Here is a 25,982-nt window from a genome sequence, read left to right as displayed (position 1 = left end):
ATTTCCCAACCATCCTGAGGTAAATCGGCCATCAAAAGCCACTTGCGAAAGCGATGTTTATCAAGGGTACCGTAGAGGATTGAGACGTGGCTGTTCATGACGTGTATGTAGGCGGTGGGGATGCGGGCTTTAGGAGAGGCACTCCCAGTCCAACTCAACCGAACACATCGTAAACGTACGTGGCTAGGACCAACCCTAGCGGGCTAAATAACGTGCAAAGAGGTCCCAAAGTCATCTTTATTGCGCCAGAGACCTCCAGCCAGAGCTTATCCGCAACGATATATCAGAGGACAGGGGCTGGTCGGTACATGGACTCTTGTTGACTTTGGTGACAGGTCAAGGGTGGCCGTAAGCTTGAAGCAACGGAGGGAATGCCGCCCGTGGTCACGTGGTTCGGCGCCGGATTAGCCTGGTCTCCGGGCCTAGATAGTATAGCTACTAAGATTATGTACTTTTCAAGGTTGTTGTTGACTTGCTTAAGGAAAGAAGGCTTAGAGCATATGACTTACTACTCTATATAGTTGACCATCAGGGTTAAAAATATTATAATTGGCAGTATGATTGTCTGTTGTTTTCTAGTATAGAGCTTTGCTGAATGGAAGGTCAGTCTGCTTGTTATAGCTTGAACTAAATCTTTCCTATTGCACTGCAATAAATCCTGCTCTAAATACTGCCTAGAGGCTATTTCAAATGCTTTATATTTATCACTATTGCCTGGGCTACTATTCTTTGGCTTGATTTGTCTGCTAAGCGAGGGACACTCTGCTTCTTTACTTTTATAACATGTAATCTGCCTTGCTAGTACTAAGGTCTGAAAAGACTTTAGTATACAATCTAGATTAAGACACTAGAAAGACTACTAGTAGATACTGACACTCTAACACTCTCATGCCCTGGTATTATTTGAAATTTTTCTTTGTTATCCATACTCTTACTAGCAGGGACTATAAATCTATTTGCTTCTTTCATTCCTTTGATATTCTGATTTCCTTACTGACTCCTAGACTAAGTCCCCAACCCCTACTATTGGGCAATCACCATAATCTTAAGTTCATTAATAAAAACGCCAACAGTCTGGTGTTGCCCAATACCTCTCAGTTTTACTTACAAGGTAGGAAAAAATGCCGATGCAAAGAGGTTTCGAGCTCTACTGCCAATGCTCCCCTCCTTTTCGCTTACCGAAGATGCTATCCAATAGCTGCTCGGGATGCTTTGCAGATGAGAATTTCTATACAGTGCTAATCCCATTTGAGTGTGCACGCCATTTTAGCAGATCTTTAATTCAGACCTATCATCAGTCATCTGGTTGATCGATCCGATTTCTTCTTTTCTTGTGATGAAAATAGCAGCCCGTATGCTCTCATACTCCCCACGACCACCCCTTGTCTTGCACAGACAATTCTCCATATGATCACCACCGCCATCCTTCCCACTCAACCCGCATCATGATTCTCAGCGGACTTGAAGTCGTCACCCGCCAACTGGTGCGGAATCTCCGCGGTGCCACCCAGCAACAACCCTGCGGCATTGATCTCACCCTTCGTCAGATCTCCAAATGGACCTCCGCAGCGACTATTGACTTCGATAATACGAAGCGCCAGGCAGCCAGAACCTCTATCTTGCCGTTTGATAACACAAGTCACGCCATAACACTGCCACCAGGCGCTTATTTGGTCGACTTCAACGAATCCGTTCACATTCCACGGGACTGTATGGGTAGCATTTTCGCGCGGTCATCCCTCTGGCGCTCTGGGGTGGGAATTACGGCGGGTGTTGTCGACGCCGGGTATGAAGGTGCTTTAGGTGCCCTGATGGAGGTCAAGAATCCCCACAGCGTCGTTCTGCATCGAGACGCCAAGCTCGCGCAGATTGTCTTTGAGGAGTTGAGCGAAGAGGTGGAAGGATATAATGGCATCTACCAAGCTTCGACGAGCAGTGCCGGGCGTGATGGAACGGATCAGACTTCAAAGTCTTGTGCAGGGAAGAACTTATGAATGAGACATGTATTGGAACGATCGGCGGCATCATAGCTGGACCCATATACCCAGTTTGTATGGAGTTATCCTTCCCCCACTAAATTCCCCTCCAGCCGATCCACGATCCACAGAATCAAGCAAGGCGTGCGGCTACATCCGCAGCTCGATCGTCGAGTGTACCACCAGGTACTTCTATTCGATACTAAGATGGTGCGGCTGTTGCTACATCTGTTGCATCTACCCCAGTACTACCAGGCTTTACATCTTTAGTTCCTCCTTCTCTGCTGTCTTTACCATCAGCCCTGGACTCGACCAGCGGATTCGCAATTGTAATTTTGCTACAACGCGCCGCCACTGGCGTAATCGCCCCCTTGTGACGCGCAGATTGTCCAACTTGGAGTGCTGTTTTGATATCAATAGGTTTCTCTTGGGAATTCTTATCATAATTGTGTTAACGTAAATGAACCGAGCATAGTTAGAGAAGATACGGATAAAATAATAAGTCGGATGACACCAATAATAAATTTGGAGGTGAAGGTATATTTGCTCCAAGAGCAAATCGAGAATCTCTTCTATTATTGTATATTTAGACCTGGTGACGGCTCAGCATAGAATTGGACTAGATGAGGGATACCGAAAAAGTCTGTATCTGCAAGAGTATTCCGACTTTACGGAGTAGCTAGAGCAGACATGATATAACACTATGCTAGAGAATTAACAATACTAGCCAAAAGAGAGATAATAGAGATATTGGCGGAAGTACTGTACATAATGTATGTGTAGAGGGTATGCAAAGAGGGGAGCTGTTAGTAAGATTATTATACTATCTTGTTGACATCCACTGGAGCCTGGCATCACCTGATTCTTCGCCACCTCTGCCGCTGTGGTCCCTCCTTCACCACCACTACACCATCTTGGGATCTATGACTATTTACACATACAATCGACTAATACCCTGACATCTGTCTTGAGACATAATGAAGATGTTAATGGCTCATTACAAATGTGTTCCGTCCCTTAGAACTCGGACTCTAACTGAAGTGCTGATGGCACTCTTGAAGAGAGCCGACCAACGCAGTGCTCTTACAGAGTAGGAAGCGATACTATGGTCTTCTCAACGAGTATCCATCCCCATGTAAATGTTTGCGGCGTATGCTCCCTGACCCACTGCTAGGCCTTTATACTGGCAAATTACACAGTAAGTCTGCACACTCTCGATAACCATACTTGTCTTTCACGGAATTTTCAGTTTGTCAGACCATACCGGCCTAGCATCGACCCCCTATGATCCTTGAACCTCATCAGATGTTTTTCTAGATACAGCCTTTTCCTGTAACAGCGAGTTCTGTCGCTTCCTCGGCATGCCGATTTAGATCAGACAGGCTCTTTTCCCAAATCGAAACAGGTCTGAGAACTGCCTGCCAACAAAACACCGCTCTTGTGGTTCTTTCCATCCACGAACCAGCACTCGCAAGTGTTCGTCCGATGTCTTGGAGACGGACAACTACGTTGACCGCCAGGTCCTTCAATCAGCGTCCTAGAGCCTACAATCAATGGTTCCTGCATGATGATGGGGTGCATTACGTGATTCCCGAACCAAGCATTTTCTTTAAAGAGCAGGCGATGCCCCACAGTGTTTGACGATCGTGATAGCTAAATCGCGTTGCTGAATGGTGATAGGTCTGAGATCTATCATCGCCCCTGGTATATGTTTGGAATATGTTGAGTACTGAACCCATTGTGGATATTCGTCGTCATCAACGGTGCCGTCAGAGCCGTGCAGAAATTGGACGTGGGTCTGAAAGAAGCACACTTTAAGCTTACCAGTGATAAGATCATAAGGTCGTTGGAGGTCCACTCATTCGTGACCTCCAACCTCCGGTTCTGTCAATTGACGAGCTACAGATTCCACCATCTACTTTTAGTCCACACTTCCCTTGTTTCTTCCCGTGCATCCACGGTGTTCTACCGGCGGAGACTAGCCCTCGTTAGGCAACAATCGGCACATCTCCCGTTTATCAACAACAGAGCGAGTGGGGGATCTCTATCCAACCTAATGAACAGTACGGCGACACCCTCTAACTGGAATACTGCTTTACTGTGAAGAGCATGATATCCGCTTTTGTCTCCAACGATCAATCTATATGGCTCGGAAAATGCAGGTACCGGGCTAGGCTTTCCCCTCCTTTCTCGGTCGGAGTAACCGTTCCTGGGAATAGTAGCTGACCTTGATTTGATGCTGCCGATGTCTCACGATCTCCTTCTGTAGATATAAAAGCAGTTCTATCTCTCTGCTTCTCCAAATTCAAAGGATTAAACCCCAACTGTCACTCTTTTATCACTACAGCCATTCTTTTCCTACTTGACATTTTTACCCCATGAAGTCCGCTACACCTCTCCTCGCCGCAGCCGGCGTGGCTGCAGCCAAGAACTGCAGCGTTGACACCATTGCTCGATTCCTTCCCAAGAATGCAACCGTCTTTTACGCCAATCATTATGAAAAGGGATATAACTTCACCCCTCCCATTGAATACAACTATGGTCTGACCTCCGACCCCATGGGCATCAGCGCCTATGAACTTCCTCTTGCCGGCTGTGTCGCCCAGGCCAACATCTCCCTGCCCAACAACACCCAGCACAGCGTCGGTCTAGTCCTACCCGACGAATGGAACGGTAGATTCATGGCCGTCGGCAACGGCGAATTCGCCGGATCTGTCGGCTGGTCTTCCATCATCAACACCATGTGGTACGGCTTCGCCAGTGTATCAACCGATACCGGCCACGAGGGCAACAACGGAAGCTTCGGATACCACAACGAAGCTGCCCTCACCAACTGGGGCTACCGCGCCCTCCACGACGCCGTAGTCAACGGCAAGAAGGTCACCGAGGGCTACTACGGAAAGGACATCTCGTACAGCTACTACCGGGGTTGCTCCGCCGGTGGCAAGCAGGGCTTCAAAGAAGTCGAAATGTTCCCCGACGACTTCGACGGCGTAGTTGCCGGCGCACCAGCCTGGTGGACTTCCCACCAGCAGCTGTGGAACGTCCTCACTGCCATCTGGAACCTCCCCGAAACCGCCGACTACCACGTCAGCGACGCCCAAATGACCGCCGTTCAGGACGAGATCCTGAAGCAGTGCGATCCTCAAGACGGCCTGAAAGACAACATCCTGCAGAACCCCTTCGGCTGTGTCTTCGACCCCGTCCCCGTGATGTGCAACGCCACCTCCTCCAACGACACCTGCGTGACCCCCGCCCAGCTCAAGACCGTCAACAAGCTCTTCAACCCCTGGTACGAAGCCAACGACACCCTGATCTTCCCCGGCTACACCCTGGGCACTGAAGTCGGCGCCCCCAGCCTGGACGACGACTTCGTCACCTACATCCAATACATGCTCCAGATCGGCGGCGACTGGACCTGGAAGGACTGGAACCCGGACCTCGTGGCCCTCTCCGAAAAGATCAACCCCGGAAACGCCACAGCCGACGACTTCGACATCTCCCCCTTCTACAAGAAGGGAGGCAAGCTTCTCCACTACCACGGCTACTCCGACCCGTCCATCGCCACCGGCTCTTCCGTCTACCTGTACAACCACATCCAAGAAGCCCTCCGTCCCCAGGACATCCCCATCGACGACTTCTACCGCTTCTTCCTGATCCCCGGTATGGAGCACTGCACCGGCACGCCCTCCGACCAGGACGCCCCTTACTACATGAACGGAGACAGCCAGGCCGCTTCTCTCTCCGGAACCGTGTTCGGCGTTCCCGGATTCAATGACCCCAAGCACGATCTCGTCCTGGCTATCATGAACTGGGTCGAGAACGGCACTGCCCCTGACTATCTCATCCCGACCAAGTTCAAGAACGATGATGTCGCCGATGGCGTCGACAAGCAGAGACCTATTTGCCCTCATCCCCAGCTGGCTAAGTACAAGGGCTCTGGTGATGTGGATAAGGCTGAGAACTGGTACTGCGGTACTCTTTACTAGGTAGGGAGCGTGTCTTGCTTCTTCATAGGTGTATATGGATGGATGTTTGATGTGTTGTGGTTGGTGCTGCTTTGGTACCTGTTCGTGTGTATATAGTACCGACTGGGACCTTGAATTCTGCATGATAAGAGTGTAGTAGATGCTCGATACACTTTTGTAATATATAAAATGTCCAAAAATGCTACCTGTACTTCTTGTTTTACGTGTTTCACCCTCGTAGTATCTTAAACAGGTGCGGAAATAGGTCAGAAGGATACTTCTTTGCTTTGTCTTCTACCCGAGTCAATCATACATTTGAAGTCAATAAAAGGACTTTCTTGGCTTAAAGATCTAGACAGTAGTTATTTCATACGTGATTGAGAAGTCGAAGACTTTACTCATTACGACAAAGAAGAAGTACCTATCTCCAAATTCACCCAGTACTAAACACTCCTCGAAGATACATGGCCATTGAACCAGTACCCTTCATTCTACCTAGTTCTAGATTTTAGACAGACCAAATCACTGCTTACTATACTTCGTACGCAAAGACGCCAGCACCACCTCACCCAGTCCTCCAATAGTACCTGCCTTGCTGATAGCCGTCAGAGACAGCACAACACCTATATTGCGACGAGCCCAATTGCGAAGCTCAACCGTCATCAAGGAATCAATAGGCATTTCCACCACCTGATCGTAGCTGAGATCATGGGCGAACTTAGAGTACTCCTGAATGCACTTGATCATGTATTCAAGGATCCTGTTGGCCATGTCATCGGTCTCGAGGGTTTCAGGTTGTCTTTCGATCAATGCCAGAAAATCCCGCATGGCTGCTGCATTGCTCAAGGACGACTGATCTGGACCTTGGTTGACGTCCTTGTCGAGATTCCGGTAGATGCTGAATCGCGCATCTTGACCCCAAAGCGGACGGACCGAGAGGTCGGTCAGGGATTTGGTACTGCTCATACCAACGATGATATTGTTTGGCGCTCTGATGGTGCCATCGGCTATATGCAAGGAGGCCCTTGATTGACATTTGAAGATAGCGAGTTCTAATGCATCTAGAACTTCCTGCTCCTGCAGAAGGCGTACGGATCCAGAGCTCATTCGCTCTCGTAGTTTTGGATCTTGTGTGGCGATGTAACCTACATCTCCCACGGCGCCGAGGTTGACGACTGAGGCGGGAAGCCCAAGCTGCAGGCGATACTGCGTGAAGGAGGTCAAGAAAGCATTGGCTGAGGCATAATTGATTTGACCTGGGGTACCCAAGACACCTGTAATGGAACCACAGAGGACAAAGAACCTCAGGTGCGCATCGTGACCTTGTAGCGCATGATGCAGATTCCAAGTGCCTGCGACCTTGCAGGCCAACACATCTTGCCAGTCCTTATGAGTCATATTTTGGATAAATTGGTCCTAACCGATTAGTCTTTATGTCATGTCATTAAAGGGAGTTAAACGCTTACCCGAAGAACCATCGATAGTTGGAGGATTCCACCGATAGGGCGAGGGCATGAGCGAATGACGGCTTCTACATCCTCCAAAACTGACACGTCGGCTTTGGCCAGTACAACTGTGCATCCCTGGATCTCCAGTTCATGGGCGAACGACTGGTCTCGGTCAGATATGCCTGCGGACCGCGAGAGGAATATCAAGTGTCGGGCGCCCTTCTCCACCATCCAGGTCGCAAGTGTCTGTCCAATGCCCCCTAGACCGCCGACTAGAACATAGGCCAAGTCGGGTGAAAGGGCTGACTGTCTTCGTGACCGAGTAACATTGAGGCCATTGGTATTCCGAGGCATTCTTATCAGGATTTTACCAATGTGGAGGCCGCTTTGCATGTATCGGAATGCTTCTTTGACATTGCAAGCCTCGAACACCTTCGATGGGCGGATTGGAGATATTTTGCCTTCTTCATATAGATCCATCACTCGAGATGTCAAGCTGTTAGGCTAAGGTCAGCTGCAGTTTATCACACAGAAGTATGAATCTACTTACCTTGCAAAGGCTCCAGGCTTCTGCCCCAGCCTTATAAGATCCACACCAAAAAAGGCCCGGTTACCCCCAAAAGCATCCATTGGCAATTTTCCATGCTCGAGGATATCTCGTTTACCAATCTCTATCATCTTACCAAATTCGGCAACGCATGACCATGATGCATGCAACAGCTCTCCAGCCAGCGAGTTGAGCACAACGTCAACCCCGCGGCCACCCGTTTCACGTAGTATTCCCGGAAGGAAACTGCTGTCTCTCGAATTAAAGATCCGATGTCGCGGGATATGGAACATATTGACAAGATGCAAAGCTTTCTCCTTGCTGCCAACCGACGCATATATCTGATCGATGTCAGTGCCCCCCCCAATTATCCTGACCTTGATGAAGTGGCGTATGGACTTACTTCGGCACCAAGCATCTGGCACAAGTTGATCGCAGCCAAACCAACACCTCCACATGCTGCATGAACCAGCACAGACTATAGAGAGTAAGCTCTTCACTTCTTGAATACTAGCACTGATTAGGATCGGTAACCTACCTGACCCTTTTCTAACCGAGCAATGTCTGTCAAGCAGTAGAGGGCTGTTCCGTATGCCACAGCCATTGAAGCAGCATCCTCCAAGGGACTCCACGCTGGTAGACGCACACAGCTGGAAACAGGAACACACACGCGCGAGCAGAAAATCCCAGGCTGAAACAGCATGACCTTATCGCCAGGCTTCACTTGCTCTACGTCGCTGCCACATTGGCGGACGATGCCACTAGCTTCGACCCCAAATTCATCTTTGCTCGCCATGATTCCCAATTGGATCATAATGTCCTAATCTCCAGTCATTCTTCTTCCAATCAAATACATGTCGAGGATCACTTACTCTGAAGTTCAAGCCAACATAACTGACATCGACCATAACTTCGTGTGGCCCAGGAAGACCGAGTTCATGTTCAACCCAACCAAGAGAGTTCATTGAACCGTATGTACTGACGTCTAATCTTATGGGAGCTGTTGGATCCGGCTCCCGAAGAAGACAGTCAGAAAGGGACTCCCAATGGAACCTCGGGATGTTAACGGTCCCATTCTGCAAAGCGAACTCGTAGTCTATGTCGTTCGTGTCTTGACCTTCAGTTGCTTCGAAAAACTTCTCACTTACTCTCAAAGTAGGCCTAACTGCAGTCTCGTTGAATTGGTCTATCTGCAATGTACCGAAATGGAGTGCTTCCTCTTGTCGAACTGTTCGTGATGCACCAAGTACAATCCCGAATTCAGGATCATGGCACCCGAGTTCGACGGACGGGGTAATCCAAAGGATGCGAGGAGAACACTTGATCAAGCACTGAAACCAGCTCCAGCTCTGTGTGTCTATGTCTTTGAAGAAGGGCTTATCAAGATCCAAAAAGGAAATAACGCATTGATTAGGAGGTAATTCTTCTCCAAGGATGCATCGCTCGGTGTGGTAGCCTGCCTGCTCAAGTACGGCTTCCACATTGCATACCCACGGGTGATCGTGCCTCTTAAACGTGCATAGAAGGTAGATTGTCTTTGTTTTCTTCACTGCATTCCAATCTGAGGTACGTGAGATAATATTGTAGTGCAATGGATACGGAAACCTAGCGTCGTATGAATATGTCTCAACTCCGGTGAACCCTGCAAGCAGAAGTGATTTATGCCATGCATCAAGGGGCTGACAGTCTCCTAAGTGAGAGTTGTAGTTGTCACACCCAGCCAATGACAACAATCTCTTGTATATAGTCAGTCTTACTGTGGTATTGACGAGATCGCTGGCCGACTTACGGATGCATTTTCCATGACAGGGAGATCTTGGAAATAGTTAGCACTTCAACAATATATAGCTAATGCTTGTAGGCTAACCTGGACTTGGTACGTGGAGTAGAAGGCTCCCATTGTGTGTGAGGAGTCTCTTGATGTGCTGTAAGGAATTCTCAAGTCCTGATTTATCAATACACATCTTGAAGTCCGTTAGCTCAATGTTGCGAAACTCGAAGCGGAATCACCCACTTTAGACACTATCACCAAGTCAAAAATGCCTTCCTGAAATCCTTGCAATAGTGGATCTTGGGTGATGTCTAGCTGTTGGAAGTTAACATGCTTATGACCGTCTAACTGACTTTTAGATTGATCATCGATCATACTCGTGCTCGTGACTGTATAGCTTGAGTATAGTCTTTCGCCTGTTGACTTGAGCTGTGCGAGGATTGAGGAGGTGAAAGAAGGCTCACGGGCTTCTATCTCGAGAACTCGTAGCGTCGGATTGGAATGTGAGACAAGAGAAAGCCAAGCGGACAGGTCACTTGTGAGCGACATCTTGGAGCATTCTACCAGACTGCGCAAACTTGATACCGATTCAGTGTCACAGAAGCCTCGGCTGACATCCAATGTCGAGACTAAAATGCCCTTCAATAGGTCTGAAACATATTTCAATCCCTCGGATTCGAGAGTCTCGTTTAAAACTTCAACTTCCTTCAATAGATCGCCATCCTCTAGTGTTGCCCACGCCTTTGCATTTTCGGCAGTGATCAGCTTTCCGTTTAGTATATTGTCGATCTGAGTTTGGATCCAGCATTGATAGTCCTTCGAATTCTCCGAGGAGGGAACTGTATGTTGGAGAAGTCGATGTACTTGAACCATATTGAGTGTTGAAGCTGCAACGATCGTGCGGGCCTGTGAATCAGTTAAGCTTTTGAGTCCAGAAAGCTGGTCCTGGGCTGTGATCAGATCCATGTCCGGGCGCCATTCGCCATATGTTGCCAAAGGGATGTTGCTGGATCCAGCTTTTATGCTGCTTTCCAACGGAACGAGTATAATCCCTTTCATCGAGAGGATTCTCTCATTACCTTGGCCTGTATTATCTATCAAGGTGACTTTGGTCTTGGATTGGCTCAAAGCGAGACTCTCCATAGACGCTGTCACCTTCACCTGCGGTCGGTTCCGACCGATCTGAATCGTATCCACAAACACAGGAACGTGAGGCTTTGAGTCCTGCATTAATTTCCCCTTTGAAGCTGCGATGCTGAGGAGTTGCAAGCCCTTGTCAATTGTGGTAGGATGCACAGCATGGGCGTCTTCGGTTCGGAGGATCGCGGTCGCTCTGTAGCTTAAGGGGTCCGCTCGAATGCTCTCCAAGCCTCTGAAGGCGGGTCCATACTCCAAGCCAAGTTTTCGCAACTCTTGATACAATTTGGCTGAATTCACGGGCCGTGCGCATTCGTGATCTGAATCCAAGTCCAGATCAAGCTGTGCTGTGCCAGCTGCGGCCTGACATACGGCATGTTTGACCCACTCGACACCATTGTAGGACATGATGCTGAGTTCTTAGGACGCAGAGGCTACTCGATCACTGATCTTGACAGGCTTCGCGCTTGTTACAATCTCAATCCTTTCCCATTGGTGGAGTAGAAGAGGAGCCTGAATGCACAAGTTCCGGATCGTGCACTCTTGCATGTTGGATATCTGGTGGGCGGCTTCGTTGATCATTGCAATGTACCCTGCGCATGGAAATTGAATTTCTCCCATGATGCAGTGGTCACCAAGCCATGGCACATCTACTAGGCTTAGTAGGTTTCTCCAGGATGGTTCAATATCACTTGATTCTAGCGTCCGGGAACCTAGAAGTTCATGGCGTGGATGCTGACGAAACCTCCAGTTTTTACTAAGCCGACTTTCCTTCCAATTCAGGCTCTGTCGGTCCCATGGGTACGGCGACAGGCTGCTAACAAATTGGCCTTTGCCATTGATTGCTTCCAGATCAATATCATATCCAGTTGAGAAAAGCTCTCCCGCCACTTGCAACAAGCAGCGTGCTTGGTCTTGATCAATCAAAAGGGTGGGAATGTATTTGTTCGCTTGCAATTTATGCCGAGCAAGTATTTGGCGCAGAGGTGCTGAGAGAGAACAGTGAGGTCCGACTTCGATGAAGGTCTTCGATATATCGTTCTTAGAAGCAAGGAGAGACTCGACAGCTTTGACGAAAAGGACTGGGGACTCAAGGTTGGCTCCCCAATAGCTAGCATTAAGCTGAGCGGGATCGTTGACTACCGAGCCCGTAAGTGTCGAATACAACGGTATCATGTTATTATTGAAAAGAATATAAGGCTCAATGAAGTCTCTAAAGACAGCCGCCGCTTGCTTCATATCGGCTAATGTCCAGGTCAGCAGATGTTTCGTTCAGGGAGTGCAGAAAGAAGCTAACAGGAATGGTAAGCCACACGTATGGGCAGCATTCTGGTGAAAATGTCCGGATTGTCGGTTTTGATCTGATTCACAACAGCTGCCAGACTTTCTCGGTTGCCGGAAATATTGACCGTCTCAGGGCTATTCTCACATGCCACCACGAGTCCATCTTTGAGATACTTCTTAACAGCATTCTTACCTAGACCAATAACAGCCATTCCTCCTGTTAGTGGGCAAGACATGGCGCAAAGGCCTCGGTAGTAGGCTACGATTATGGCCGTTCGAAGGGGAATCGCTTTCGCCGCATAAGCGGCTCCTACTTCACCGCTGGAATGGCCGATTACAGCCGCAGGGTGTATGCCCCAACTTTCAAGAAGATTTACCAGTGCAATTTGCACAGCAGCAGATAGGGTCTGTGAAAATACAGGCTCCTCCATCTTCTGTGGGTCTTCCAGCGTTTGGAGTTCATCTGCAACTGTTAGTACTAACGGAGACCCAATGTAGCATGTCGAATAACAATGACAAAAGAGCGTGCTTCTTACCAACGATGCTCCATGTGGGTGGCTCTGGCAACTCCTGCAATATTTGGTCCATAGTGAGGCAGTCGAGCTTGAAACCCGGGAATGCATCCATTAATTCTCTCCCCATGCCGCACCACTGCGAACCCTGACCGGAGAACGCAAATACTATGTCGCTCAAGGGTGAAGTAGATGCATTTTGAGTCAAACAAGGTTCATCAGGAGTATCATTACCACTAGTTACCATAAAGGTACGGTAAGGGAGGTGCTCCCGACACACTCCGAGGGTGTGGGCAACATCAGGGATCTGGGAAGGCTTCTCAAGTATGTACGATCTCACTGCTTCGCAGCGAGCCTGGAGTGCTCTTTCGCTTGCAGCAGAAACCACAAGCAGGCGGCTTCTATGAGGATGTCCCGAGACAGACTCTGTAGCCTCATCCCTCGGGGTAGGCCATGAGTCCAGAATAGCCTATGGGATGAAGTGAGCAATGCGGCCCTCTGAACTGGTCATTTGGCGGACTCACATGTGCGTTGGCACCACCAATGCCGAAACCGTTAACACTGACTCGTTCCTTCCGATCAGAAGGCCATGGAATTGGCTCGGTAGGAACTTCTAGGCGTCCTTTTTGAAAGGGTACTGGGCGAACATACTAGTCAGCCTAGGTATGGGTAAACCAGTCGTTAGAGTAGATTCTCACTCTTGGGATTAGGTTGGGCAAAGTGCATGTTTGGTGGAATGATGCGACGCTCCAGGGACAGTATAGCTTTTATCACTCCTGTGAGACCTGAGGCACCTTCCCCGTGACCAAAATTGGTTTTCACCTAGATGCATAGGAATTAGCATCGACGATGGATGTTGTAGCGCATTTGTTGTAGTACCGATCCAATGTACATTCCTCGTGAACCGAAGACTCGGGCAATCGCTGTTGTCTCGACTACATCTCCAATTTTGGTGCCAGTTCCATGACATTCGAAAAAGCCCGTATCTGAAGGATCTAAAATGTGTGCTTTTTGGTAAGCCTTTCGTATCAGTCGCTCTTGACTATTCACGTCGGGTGCAAAGATTTTGGCTGATTTCCCATCATAGTTTGCCGACGTTGCCCTTATGACTGCTCGAATGTTATCCCCGTCTGCCAGTGCCCGGCTCAGGGGCTTAATGTAGATTGCATTAACAGCCTCTCCTCTCCCATAACCATTAGCTCTAGCATCAAATGCCTTGCAATACCCATCCGGGGATAGAACCGAGTTATCAGACATGTTAATGGTCATGGATGGCGTTACAATCATATTGGTTCCGGCTACGATGGCTGAGGAACAACTCCCTTCATTTAGGGCCTGGCACGCTTCATGAAGGGCCATTAATGACGATGAGCATGCAGTCATAATAGTGGCACTATTCCGAGTTAGAGAGGAACAATAAGCTGGCATAGTGCTCCGTCGCCAATGACAAATACCTACCTCGGGCCTTTCAGATCGAATTGATAAGAGACGCGGTTGGACAGCGTGTAACTCCCATTAGCAAAGGCATGCACGCGAGGTATTGACAGTGTCTCTTTTGCTGCAAGCTCATGCCAGTCTTCGCCAAAAACACCAACGTAGCAGCCAATATCTTTGCCATTCCAGCCTGTCTGGCCAGCATTTTCCATACACTCCCAAATGACCTCCATCAACAAAGTCTGTTGCGGGTCTAATTCGTCCATTTCAAAGCCAGGAATCGCCGGGAAGAAGTTCAAGTCAGCGTTCCCGATGTAGTCATCTTCGAGAAAGTATCCTCTTCGTGTTTTCACTGTCCCGGGCCTATCCGCGCTATAAAACCCGTCCACATTGTATCGACTCTTGGGCACCTCTGACGAACAATCCCTTTTCTCGACAAGTGCGTCCCAAAATTGCTCTGCGGTTCGAACGCCGCCGGGGAGACGCATCCCCAGTCCCACAACTGCTATCGGTTGGCTGGAAATGGCCGCAACGCCATTGGTCGGCTCTTCATTGTTACCGACGTTCGGATTATCGCTCACACCGTTCTTGGTCTGGAGGATTGCACACTGGTGAGCAACCTGCATAGTACAAAACTGTAGGTGGATGTGGTGGTAGTCTACTCACCTCCATGGCCGTCTAATGGGGCCTATTGAGACACACAAAGTCGGATAGTTGATCACAGAACGCCAGAAGGGTTAATCCTTGTCAGAAGAGCAGAATCTCGGCCGCTGCAATGTGGTGCGGCACCGACTGTGTATATCATTAGCCTGTCGCCAGATCAATCCCTACACCGAGTTGCCTGCCAATGTTTTCTTAGATAGCACTCCTCGCATGTAGGCCGTTTGGGAACAAGGCCACATACGTAGTCCCCACTCCCCCTGCATGAAGATTCCCGCACTTGAGTCAAGTTCGGGCTCTGCTTATTGCAAAATAGCTCGGGATACATACCCCGTTCAAAGAAGCACCAGCAGACTAGGCCCAGACTAGACGAAACAGGAATACGAACTATTCGAGCTCTAATTCATAGCTGACTTATGGTAATATACGGAGGAGTGCACCAAAAGTGTTGACATTGGCACTAGTGTAATCTGCTGTTTCTACATAAAAATAGTACTACTAGTTAGATTACATGCAGATCATTTTAAAAAGACAATTATTACTTAAAGAGGTGAAACTGAAGCTATTCAAACCATTAAAATAAAATTATTTAAAGGTTTGACATGGTATAAGATGACCTTTGATTTAATATAAGTCTTCATCGAAGCAGCTTTTCTTATATTTATTACCTTCTTCTAGCCATGGCAAACGGGCGAGCTGTAAGCCCCGGGCTGAGCCGGGGCGGTCCCGAGCTTTTCGGTCTAATATATATACAATTTATATCTATTATCTATGTTTCTTTACTTATTTGATGATTTCCTGGATTATATATAGAGTAATAGTTATTGTAGTCAAGATATTCTTTATAAAGTCTTTATATATCTATAAATTTAAGAACTAAATATATATTCTATGACTTTAGTAGCCGGTAGCAGGTATCACAGTAGGGACTCTTGATCATAGATCCTAGATTAAATAGAGCAAAATCAGTAAAAAATTGAATACAGGAATGGCTTTAGGGAAGACTTAGGATCAAAAAAGGGATGCGAGATTACACGACACCAAAATCTACTAGTGGAATAGTTTTGCAGCACTAGCTCCAACATCAACATTTTTGATGCGCTCCTCCCTACGCTCTAAGGATTTCCGATGTGTAGACCTAACAAGCCATAACTCGCATGCAGATATGTAAGGGGCTTTTCCATGGATTCCCTCCCTGGTAATTTCTCAAGCGAAGAAGTATAAAGCCGTAGTCAACGGCCAACCCGTCTTACCTTGCAGAATACATTTGAATCTTGCATACGAAAGGACCTAGACTGTCAGCCAATTACACTCATCCAACTCACCGTTTCGCCCACGATGCTCTTCCGCAACATTGCCTTCTACCTCACTGCCGGAGCCTGTCTCGCAGTATCCCCTGTGCTGGGCGCCAAAGACATCAATCAGGCTGTCTCGGATATGAACGCTCTTACCACTTCCATCAAAAATGCCCGACAGTCCCTAGATAACTACCAGGGAGGGATGCTTCCCAGCCTCAAGGTTAGAAGTTCTGTGCAGACAGCCAAGGGTTCCGCCCAGAAAGCTCGCCAGAACCTGGCTCAGCAAGACGAGCCTTTCAATGATGATGAGGCCGAGAAATATTACCAGGCCTACCAGGAAATGTGCCCGGAACTCCTGGACGCAGTGAAGTCATCACAGAACAAGGTATGGTGCCCTTTGCCCCCCGACGACACTGATTCGATACGCTAATATTTTTCATGTACAGGCGCCTCTATTCAAGAAGGCTGGGGTGGCCTCAGATGCGAGAGCGCTCCTTGATACACTCCGGGATGAGCACTCCAAATTTGGAGAGGAAGCCCAGAAGCACGTCCCTGCGGACGTCTATGCTAAGGCAACTCCCTGTTCAGATCAGATCAAGCAGGCTTTTGATAACAATGACAAAGCTCTGTCTTGAGGGAGTGCATAGCCGGTCCTGAGTATGTCGACTTTTACTTCTCAAACGGCGAGGTTTCTGTATCAGTAGTGGGTGTTTTGGAGGCAATATTTCCTGTTGGTTCGATAGCTCCATGTATTTCACTGAAAGTAGTGGATTCTCGTGACAACTGAGATTTGATTGCACGTTACAAACTCCAATAAGTGTAAGATAAGGAGAAGTCATCATGGATGTAAAATGTACCTTCCTGCACAAGTAGTACTTCGAGATCCGCTAATCACGAGACACAGCGCTTACCTCACCCGTAATTGTAGTTGGTTGGTTGTTTGTTAATAACAGTTACGTATCATCTAGCTGCTTACATTAGCCTACATTACACATTACTTGCTCAGCAGCAGATATAAAATGAAGACTCAACAACCAATCGAAGTTTCTGGGGCGTAAAGCAAGCTTTCCCCGGGGCTACACAATCGTCGATCCGAACCTTAAAGCGTAAAACGCCCATTCCGAAGACTACAAAGGTTGGTCTGGCATCCCCTTTCCTTTGCCCTTCAGCCCTTGCATACCATGTGACTTGGCGTCTATTGCGGATAGGCCTGTAGGGTCAGGAGATGTTTGTTTATACTAATTATCAGACCGCAGCCAGACACTTAGTGTTACACGATCTTGAGAGACTTGCATTCATTCCATCAGGCAGATTCAAAGAATGCTACATACAGAAGGGAAGTATCTACATTAGCTCCAATATCAGGCAATGTGAGACACCGACTCTATCTGGCATGATCTGCCACCGAAGATCTGTTCTCGAGCTCTTTAAATGTAACTAGCAAGATGCTTGTCTATCTGACGAGATAGTGGTCAGATGATTTTATTATGCTGACCAGACAGATAAAATGTGCAACTCTGATCAGCGGTTTTTGATAGTAACATAAATTGCCACTACAGAGTATGAAAGGTTGGACATTATCTTTATAATTAACTTTAAAGTATCTTATTTTGCTTTTGCGACATCAATTTCATGACCATAACTCCCATGTAATGCCACCGACACAAAGAAAGGAAAATCAAAGAAAAAGGAAAAAAAGAGAAAAAAAAAAAAAAAAAAAAACAAAAACAATCGTTCCACCCTAAACTACATACCACAATCTGCCTGCCCGAACAACATTCCAATGGTACTTCCACCACAATGTAAGATCAATCAATCCAATCTCACAGCATCCATCCAGTTGCCTCCATTTTGCGCCACATATTCCCTCATCTGCGCAACCCAAGACACTGACTTCCTATCCACAGGAAAGAAAACATGACCACGATTGCAAACGAAGAACTCCACATACATATCATGCGGACTCAGGCCTCTTCTTCTCAATTCTAGCAGAATGCATTCATCGGGGCGGCGCAGCCTGACCCTTGTTTCTTCACCCACTCCCACTCCACGCTTCTTGCCATACCACTCATATTGCAAATTGCCCGCGTCCTCCATCGGCACGCCGAAAATAACCCTTTCCCCCTGAGTAGCAGTTTCAGGTGCATATTTCCAGCGCACATACTCAGCCAAAACATCCATAGGAGTCTGCAACACCGTTCCTTGGATATATTTATGTAGGAAGGTAAGGGTAGGCTGTGCCATTAGGAGTCGTCGGATACTATTGCTTTGCTGGTCGCGCTTCTGGCGCAAATACATATCCAATTGGACCAGGAAGAGTGTAGCGAGAAAGATGTCCCCATCTTGCCAAACGCACCGGTTACGGATCGTCCACTCCCGGCGCTCGTTGTCTGGGATATCCATCAAAGCCCAGATTTTCAAAATAGGTTGATAGGCTGCCGGCGGGAGGTTATAGCCAGCTTGGTGGAGGAGGGCCATGATATCTAGCACAACGCTCTCGCGGTATGAAAGCATTCGAAGCCATCGGATGGACGGCAAGAGGACATCTAGGTTATGCTGGCGGTCTTGAGGTTGGAAGGTACGCCACTTTCTGGGTTGGGCGCACAATCTAGGATAACAGAGGACGGGGAAGGTAATGGAAGAGAGATGGTGGCGTGCTGCTGCATAGGTTGAGGTAATATGTCCGATATATGCGCAGAGGAAGTCATGAATGGGTTTAGATACAGCACCTATGTTGACTATATCATTGACGTCGAGGTAACTGGTGAGAACAAGAGCAAGTTGAGGGTGGTATGCGAAATGTCGCAGGAGGTCATACCCCCCATGGGGGAGATTAGGAATTAGAAGTTGAGGGGTTGGCTGGACTCTGGCATTTTCATTCAAAGCTATATTTGAGGCTGACTGGCCGATTGCTCGTGGCTGCTGTGATACGGTCCGGGCTTCTTGGTGGCCAGTGGCTCGTGGCTGCTGCGGTACAGTACTGGCTTCCGGATGGTCGATATCTATTGGCTGCTGTGGTACAGTCCTGGCTTCTGAACGACCAAGATCCGGTGGCTGCTGCGGCATTATTCTGGCTTCCGGGCGGCGGATAATTGTTGGCTGCTGTGGGAGAGTCATGGTTTCTGGATGGCCGATGGCTCCTGGCTGCTGTTGTACGGTTCTGGCATCAGTCCCATCTGGGTTCAACGCACTAGCAGACACTGCTGGAATGAAGTTATTGCTCGAAACCCCAGTCTGAGTAGCAATTTGCGGCCTTGCTTCCACTGCCCTCGCTGGCTGCAGGGGTATGGATGCCAACTGGTCCTGAGGGATTGGCTGCAAGCTGCCAGTGAATTGTGCAGGGGGAATTTTCGGCACCTTAATACCCTCGTTGGTTATCTGTACAATGGCCGGTGTTTTTACTTTTGTGTTGCTTCCCTGCTGACACATAGGTATAATGTTCTCTGGCTGAATACCGGCGATTAACTGCTGGCGGATTAGATATGCCTGCAGCGCTAATTGGGGGTTAATGTTTGCTCCCAGTTGTTGGGGTTGCTGTGCTGGTACTGCGGAGGATCCCTGTTGCTGGTTGGAATTCTGTGGATTTGGGGAGATTTTCGGTGGTCCAGAGGGGTTCGAGACGATATTTGAGCGCCCAGGGGGGTGCTGTACTTGTGGAGGATGCTGTGGTCGAGAATTATTCTGTGCTCGATGGGAAGTCTTTGCCCGGGGGCGATTCTGCACTTGAGGAGCATTCTGCACTTGACGGGGATTCTGCGCTCTAGAGGGTTTCTGCACTTGAGGGGGATTCTGCACTTGAGGCGGAAGCTGTACTTGAGGAGTATTCTGTACTTGAGGGAGAACTTGAAATTGAGGCAAAAGCTGTACTTGAGGGGGGTTCTGTGCTTGCGAGAGATAATACTGTGCTTGAGGCGAATACTGCGTTTGGGGGAGATACTGCATTTGGGGGAGATACTGCGTTTGGGGGAGGTACTGTGCTTGAGGAGAATACTGTGCTTGGGGGAAATACTGCGCTTGAGGGAGATACTGTGCTTGATAGGGTAACTGTGCTGGATGAGTGAACTGTTGTCGCTTTCGAGGAGGGAGCTGTGTTGGAGGAGTGATCTGCCTTTGGGGAGGGAGCTGTACTTGAGTGTAGCGCTGATCACAACCGCTCGCATAAGCACCAGGAAGGCTCAATGTGCTCTGTGTGCTATGTGCTCTAGTATGACGGGCATCGCTGCACTGATTTGGTGTCTGATTGCTCTCTCTAGAGCCCGCAAGAAAAAGCAAGCACTCAGCGGCATCCACATCCTCTTGGGTAGTGGGAGTAGTCATTTTGTGAATGTGTCGCCGTGCAAGGCCAATCAGAAAAGCACGAAAATGCTGACGCGGAGCACTGCAGTGATCAGTTGGATCCGCTTGTAGAACGGGGTTGATTCTGAAGAAGAGAGTCCTTACATGAACGATGCGATACTCGTGTATCAACTATCCTGAACAGAGCACTGACCGGAGATACTTAGTTGACAACACCACAAAAAGAGAAGGTTGGGGAGCAGTAGTAGTCGATGAGGAACCCCAGAGTAATGAGATGTGAGTTGGTATACAAAGCAGTGAATAGATACAGAGTTGCCATGGGAGATGGACAAACACTGTTTTCCTATGCAGTGAATGAATGCCGAGTCACTCTAATTCACTGGCTGGGAGGCTGAGTAGATAAGATGTGTACAGCATCAAGGGTAGTGTGATGGTAATGCTCCTAGGATGCATTCCATGTTAGGATTCCGCGGTAGTACATAGTATATTCGCTTGCATATACTTCAGCCACGGCTCTGTGTTACTATACATCTAATCAAAAAATGATGAGAGTCTTGGTGGTGCTATTGTTTCTCCTAAGAGTTGCTTTAACATGAAGACTTGAAATTTTGTAATCAAATGCTTTAGTAAATACCAAAACACTTGCAGTTAGGGGAAAATACAAGTATGCTTGCAGCGTATACACAATAGAGTACTTTTAAGCAGACTGAGCTGAATAGTCAATTGTTGAGATTGATCTTATCTCGAATATACATAGCTGTTTGCTATAAGATTCCCACAGCATAACGTCGTCCAGACATCCCACATATCCCTATATCCAGTTGAGAAGATATTAAAACAAATGTTGAATCAACCTCGACACAGCGCCAAATTTTGCAGCCGAGGTGTACGGCAAGAGCCGCCCTCCTGCCCTAAGTTATTCTCCGTTGTTGATCGAAACAATCGAGCGAGGGTAGCAGATGACGATGATCTGTGCATCGCAATCGCAGGACAGAATATATCTATACAAGTAGTATTTTCAAAGCCAAGACAGTCCAAACGCAAAAGAACACTCCGTCCGCGCGGCGTAAAATAGAATGCCAATCCAAGAACCTGTTGAAAGGTGACCGCCAAAACTCCGTGAAACAAGAATACCATCCACTGTTAAATCGAGGGGGTAAAGAAGTAGTAAGTGTCGTAAGGAAGTTGAGTAGGCATGAGAAGATTATCGGCGGTGCAGCAGAGTCAGGAACTCCTCCCGGGTCTTCGCGCTCGACCGCATGCAGCCAAGCATGCAGCTGGTCGTGGTAGTGCTGCTGGTCTTTTGCACACCACGCATCACCATGCAAAGATGGGACGACTCCATGACAACACCAACACCACGGGGTTTCAGAACCTCGGAAATAGCCAGAGCGACTTGCTTGGTCAAGCGCTCTTGCACCTGGAGACGACGAGAGAACATTTCCGCCAGACGAGCCAACTTGGAGAGGCCAAGCACCCGGCGATCAGGAATGTAGCCAATGTGCATCTATCAAAAAGGTGTCGGTTAGCATCATTATCCCTCGTACCCGAGAAAGCAGTCTTACCTTTCCAGTGAAGGGAACCATGTGGTGCTCGCACAGCGAGAACACCTCGATATCCTTGACAATCACCAGCTCGTCATGATCCTCATGAAAGACCGCACCATTGACAAGATCCCGGACATTCTCCTCATAGCCCTTAGTAAAGTAGAGCATGGCCTTGGCATATCTCTCCGGGGTCTCGCGCAGGCCCTCTCTTTCCGGGTCCTCTCCGACACACTCCAAAATCGTCCGAACAGCTCCTGCGAGCTTCTTAATGCGCTCTTCTGTCTCTTCGGGCGACGACTCCAGTCGCTCCCTGGTACCGGGGCCTGAGGAAGGAAAGCGTTAGATCTGAAAGATACCCAATCGCATCAACAAACACTTACAAGGCCAACTCAGTCCATCGAAGTCAATTGGAGGGAAGAGGGTGTAAGGGCTTGCTGGTCTGCTGACAGTCGCAGGCGGGGTCAATGCACCGGCCTCATCTCTCGGATCGCGGGGAGGATCATTCAATGTCGGCCTGAATCGCGCAATTAGTGAATGGATTGATACCATCTCGCAGATGCGACATACTTAGCAGAGGTAGACCCCCGGGGGGTATCATCTACCAGGGACTCCCCGGAAGGGTGGGAGGCAGAGGCAGGCAGGTTGAACTCCACCGGGATGCGAGGAGTGAACGACGAAAGGATGGAGGAGTTGAGACTTTCCCTCTCCCGAGCGTCGCGCGAGCTGGTAGAGGGGCTGGTAGAGACGTGCAGAGGAGAGCCGCCATTCAGCATATGAGAGGGTATGGCAGACCTAGGCTTCGGGCCAGGAGGAGGGGGAGACGTTCCAGAGCCCATGATTATTTTGGTGTGAGGAGAAAAGTAGGAAGCGAGCAGAGGGAACTGAAAGACGGAGGAGATGTGGGTTTTGGCGGCGTAGACAGTAGTAGATTGAGCAACGCCTTGGGGATTGAAGAACGGTTGCAGGAGGTGAGAGAGGAGAAGAAAGGGTTACAATGTCAGAGACATGGCAGTAAGCACAAGGAGGGAAAAGGATTCTGGAAGGAGGAAGAGGATTAGTGTAAAAAACCGAAAAAGCTAAGAATGACTCCGACCTTCGAAGGGGCGGCGACTCAATGATTTGATTTCCCTTTCTAACCCCTCCGCTTTTTCGGACGGCGGCGTGATCGCTGTGCTGACCGCCTTTGGCTTGCAGCCACTCACAGGCAGCTTGGCGGGGCTGATTAAGCTTCCTCTCCTCCAATTTCCTGTCGAGAATTTCCCCTCCATAAGTAGTAAGATTTTCCAAGGTGATTCTGTCACTGATTCTGTTCTGTTGCTAGGAATGCTTTGTTCTAATAATGACTAAATGTGGGACTGCTCGCCATTGCATACAAATATATTGGATAATTAAAATTGATAAACTCGTCTATCTGAACCCACCTCCTCTACTATCTTGCAAAGAAATCCATCCAGCTCGGTCAATGCGGCTCCGATTGGCAGCGGCAGAAAAACGCTCCAAAGTGGGGCACCAATCATCATGTCGACATCACGCGGGACGGTGCCTGAGGCATTCTACCCAAGAAAGGGAAACCATTGTCTGCGGGGATGAATGATGCGGTACTAAGTACTTAAGCTAGGCTTCATATATTACATTGCAGCCACTAAACTCCTGAAATCCGACTGTGCAGCAAAATTCGTTGTCATATGTTTGTTTCCCACTTTCTCGCTATGTTTGTAGCAACCCCATCAAGAAGTACATGAAGTGAGACGAGCGAGCCATTCCCTTTAGATGCCAGCAGTGATGCAAATTTACATCTGAATCTGGTAGCTCATGGCTCCAACTCTTCGGTCGGCACATCCTCCAGATCCTTGCCGACAATCGCATCTGCCACCTTCCACACTTGCAGCAGATTGTCCTCGGCCGCCGAGCAGAGCACCCACGGGTCATTCAGGTTCCAGCTGAAATCCGAAATGCGGTTGGTGTGGCCGCCGTGCATGAACAGACTAGAAACAGTGTCAGCAGGGTAACATGGTACCATACGGGAAGCGTTACGTACAGCTCGGGAGGACCATCCTGGGCATCCTCGGGGGTCTGCTCCTCACCAGTCCGGCTAAGATCCCAGAACATGATCTTGCGGTCATAGCTGGCACTGGCCAGTACGCTCTCCTCAAATGGATGCCAAGAGAGCGAAGTCACGGAGTCGTTATGACATTCGAGCGCATGCAGTTTGGTCTTCAGGTTACGTAGATCCCACAGGCCGATCGACTTATCAGCCGATCCGGTGGCCAGGACCGTTTCTGCGGCAGGGTTGAACGCAACGGCGTTGATGGCATCACGGTGCTGACCCTCCGCTGAGGCAGCCGCACGTGTGGTTTCGGCCTCACGCACATCGAGGATTTGAAGTGTGATATCATCAGATACCGTTCCAATGAGCGAAGAATGCAGAGGATGATATTGAACATCGTTGACAATGGAAGAATGGTGGGTGTACGTCCGAACAGGCTTAAGTGCCTTGTTACCCTTCGTGTATGTCGTCAGATCCCTGCACAGCGGTTAGGCCCTGAGTAATCGAGTTCCATTAATTTAATCAAATCTTACCAAAGACGGACTGTCTTGTCCTCGCTACCTGTAGCAAGGTGACCAGTAGTGTGTGGACTCCAGCTGAGACCGAAACCCTCGCGAGTATGGCCGAGAAGTTCCATCTGAGGGTTGACTGTGCCTGTAGGCAAGCTCGGGTGCTTTGAGCGATCCCAGATCATTACACGGCCATCTGTGCACATGGTGGCAATGATGTTGGGATTCTGTGGTTGGTATCGCGCCTTGTTGACTTCACCCTTGTGATCAATCTTTTGCACGATGTTGAACTTAATTTCCATAGGCGCCTTCTTTGAGCTGCCGCCGTATCCGCCAATCTCCCCACGCTCTTCATCGTAGTCATCTGGGTTAGGCGCAGTCGGATTAGGGAGCTGTACATGAGCAATCTGCAGGTAGTTTTGTGCATCACTCGAGGTATGAGTGCCAATCAGCAGGCGATGGGTCGAGTAAGGCTTATCGGGAACACTGCCGGACGTTAAAATCAATAAGGAAATGAATAGAATGGGCGCGCATACTCTTGTTTATCAGGTAGCCATTGTGTTGTGAGGGTGGGCCATTCTAATGCCGTGCTCAGGATCATGTCATAAAGGAAAGGTGCGTTCTTCTTCCATGTCTTGTACTCTGTTCCACTCATCAGTAAGGTCGGGAGACACCCCACTACAGATTGGGCAACGCACCTTCGTTAATGATCTTCTCCTCGGTGCGCTCCTCCTCCTGCTCTTCTTGCTCCTCAATGAATCCTAGCAGGGGTGAGGATTAGTTAAGCTCGCGCAACAGAATCCGGGGGGGCACCTCTCACCATCGTCGTAAGGCTCCATGGTTGTGGGGAAGACGGTTAAAAAGGCTGAGAATCAGAATACTTTCAGATAGAGCCGATTGCTCAGGATCGTGATGCAGCGGAGTAGAAGAGGTGGGGTTGAGATAGCCAAGTGGATTCTGGGAATGGCAGGATAGCAGAGCAGAGCTTTGAGCTGCGGATGAAGCTCTCACTCTCTGTTCGCACTGGAGAAACGCGACTTTCCCTTTGGCGGCGCGTTAATGGGCGCCCGGGGCCGCTAAACCCAGTTGGGTAGGCGGGCTTGGCACCACCTGATTGAGCTTCGGCGGCGGATGGCTGAGGTCACAAAAGTGACTTGGAAGAGTCATCATTCCTTGGTCTCATCTATCTTCACTTTGCCCCTCCTCTCACCTCTGCTCGGCGCTCCCGTCGCCCCATTTCTCTCCCATATTTCCTTTTTGTTTGCCTTCCTTCCCTTGTTGTATTCTACTGTCATACGTTCTCTGAAGATACCCAGTCGTTTCTGCTTGTCTACGACCGCATTGCCGTGCGCTGGATGATTTGCCTCCGAGCTTGGGTGCTTCATTGAATCCTGACGACTACTACGACGACCACGACGCAAGGACACTCCTTTCTTCCTATACATCTTACGCCTGTATCGCCTACGAATATCTCTTTTTTACAAATTCCGCCATGGGTGTTCCCAAGTTCTTCCGCTGGCTGAGCGAGCGGTATCCCGCGATCTCTAT

At 48.8% G+C, this 25,982-nt stretch overlaps 6 protein-coding genes across 6 annotated transcripts; 2 read left to right on the top strand and 4 right to left on the bottom strand.

The window, feature by feature from the left end:
- The first annotated feature begins 1,337 nt into the window (after positions 1–1,337).
- On the top strand, positions 1,338–2,448 carry BO88DRAFT_404965 (putative dUTPase). The gene has a single exon (XM_025706751.1). The coding sequence runs from the start codon at positions 1,446–1,448 to the stop codon at positions 1,992–1,994; it is 549 nt and encodes a 182-aa protein (XP_025563070.1). The 5' UTR covers positions 1,338–1,445; the 3' UTR covers positions 1,995–2,448.
- A 1,508-nt stretch (positions 2,449–3,956) lies between these two features.
- BO88DRAFT_45566 (tannase and feruloyl esterase) lies at positions 3,957–6,150 on the top strand. Its single transcript, XM_025710884.1, has one exon. The coding sequence runs from the start codon at positions 4,355–4,357 to the stop codon at positions 5,963–5,965; it is 1,611 nt and encodes a 536-aa protein (XP_025563069.1). The 5' UTR covers positions 3,957–4,354; the 3' UTR covers positions 5,966–6,150.
- A 316-nt stretch (positions 6,151–6,466) lies between these two features.
- BO88DRAFT_425606 (type I polyketide synthase) lies at positions 6,467–14,565 on the bottom strand (the record flags this gene model as incomplete). Its single annotated transcript, XM_025708844.1, has 16 exons — positions 6,467–7,360; positions 7,411–7,888; positions 7,943–8,280; positions 8,343–8,417; positions 8,478–8,759; positions 8,812–9,675; positions 9,729–9,754; positions 9,807–9,903; positions 9,954–11,266; positions 11,294–12,091; positions 12,163–12,594; positions 12,668–13,112; positions 13,168–13,280; positions 13,342–13,465; positions 13,523–14,036; positions 14,102–14,565. The coding sequence occupies 16 exons, from the start codon at positions 14,563–14,565 to the stop codon at positions 6,467–6,469; spliced, it is 7,257 nt and encodes a 2,418-aa protein (XP_025563068.1).
- A 3,282-nt stretch (positions 14,566–17,847) lies between these two features.
- Positions 17,848–20,352, bottom strand: BO88DRAFT_462674 (uncharacterized protein; the record flags this gene model as incomplete). Its single annotated transcript, XM_025711229.1, has 2 exons — positions 17,848–18,932; positions 19,017–20,352. 2 exons carry the CDS (start codon positions 20,350–20,352, stop codon positions 17,848–17,850), a joined length of 2,421 nt encoding a protein of 806 aa, XP_025563067.1.
- A 1,183-nt stretch (positions 20,353–21,535) lies between these two features.
- Positions 21,536–22,651, bottom strand: BO88DRAFT_340530 (GTP cyclohydrolase I; the record flags this gene model as incomplete). The annotated part of the gene is made up of 4 exons (XM_025703060.1): positions 21,536–21,838; positions 21,897–22,201; positions 22,259–22,392; positions 22,446–22,651. 4 exons carry the CDS (start codon positions 22,649–22,651, stop codon positions 21,536–21,538), a joined length of 948 nt encoding a protein of 315 aa, XP_025563066.1.
- Positions 22,652–23,261: 610 nt separating this feature from the next.
- BO88DRAFT_404961 (WD repeat RBAP46/RBAP48/MSI1 family protein) lies at positions 23,262–25,443 on the bottom strand. The gene is made up of 6 exons (XM_025706750.1): positions 25,255–25,443; positions 25,133–25,195; positions 24,971–25,076; positions 24,459–24,920; positions 23,917–24,402; positions 23,262–23,863 (listed from the first exon to the last, which is right to left on the bottom strand). The coding sequence occupies exons 1-6, from the start codon at positions 25,271–25,273 to the stop codon at positions 23,689–23,691; spliced, it is 1,311 nt and encodes a 436-aa protein (XP_025563065.1). The 5' UTR covers positions 25,274–25,443; the 3' UTR covers positions 23,262–23,688.
- Positions 25,444–25,982: the final 539 nt, after the last annotated feature.

The sequence above is a fragment of the Aspergillus vadensis genome (assembly GCF_003184925.1).
Source record: "Aspergillus vadensis CBS 113365 unplaced genomic scaffold BO88scaffold_11, whole genome shotgun sequence".
NCBI lineage: Eukaryota > Fungi > Ascomycota > Eurotiomycetes > Eurotiales > Aspergillaceae > Aspergillus > Aspergillus vadensis.
The sequence above is the reverse complement of the archived record's forward strand: the minus strand, read 5'-3'. Positions and strand labels throughout refer to the sequence as shown.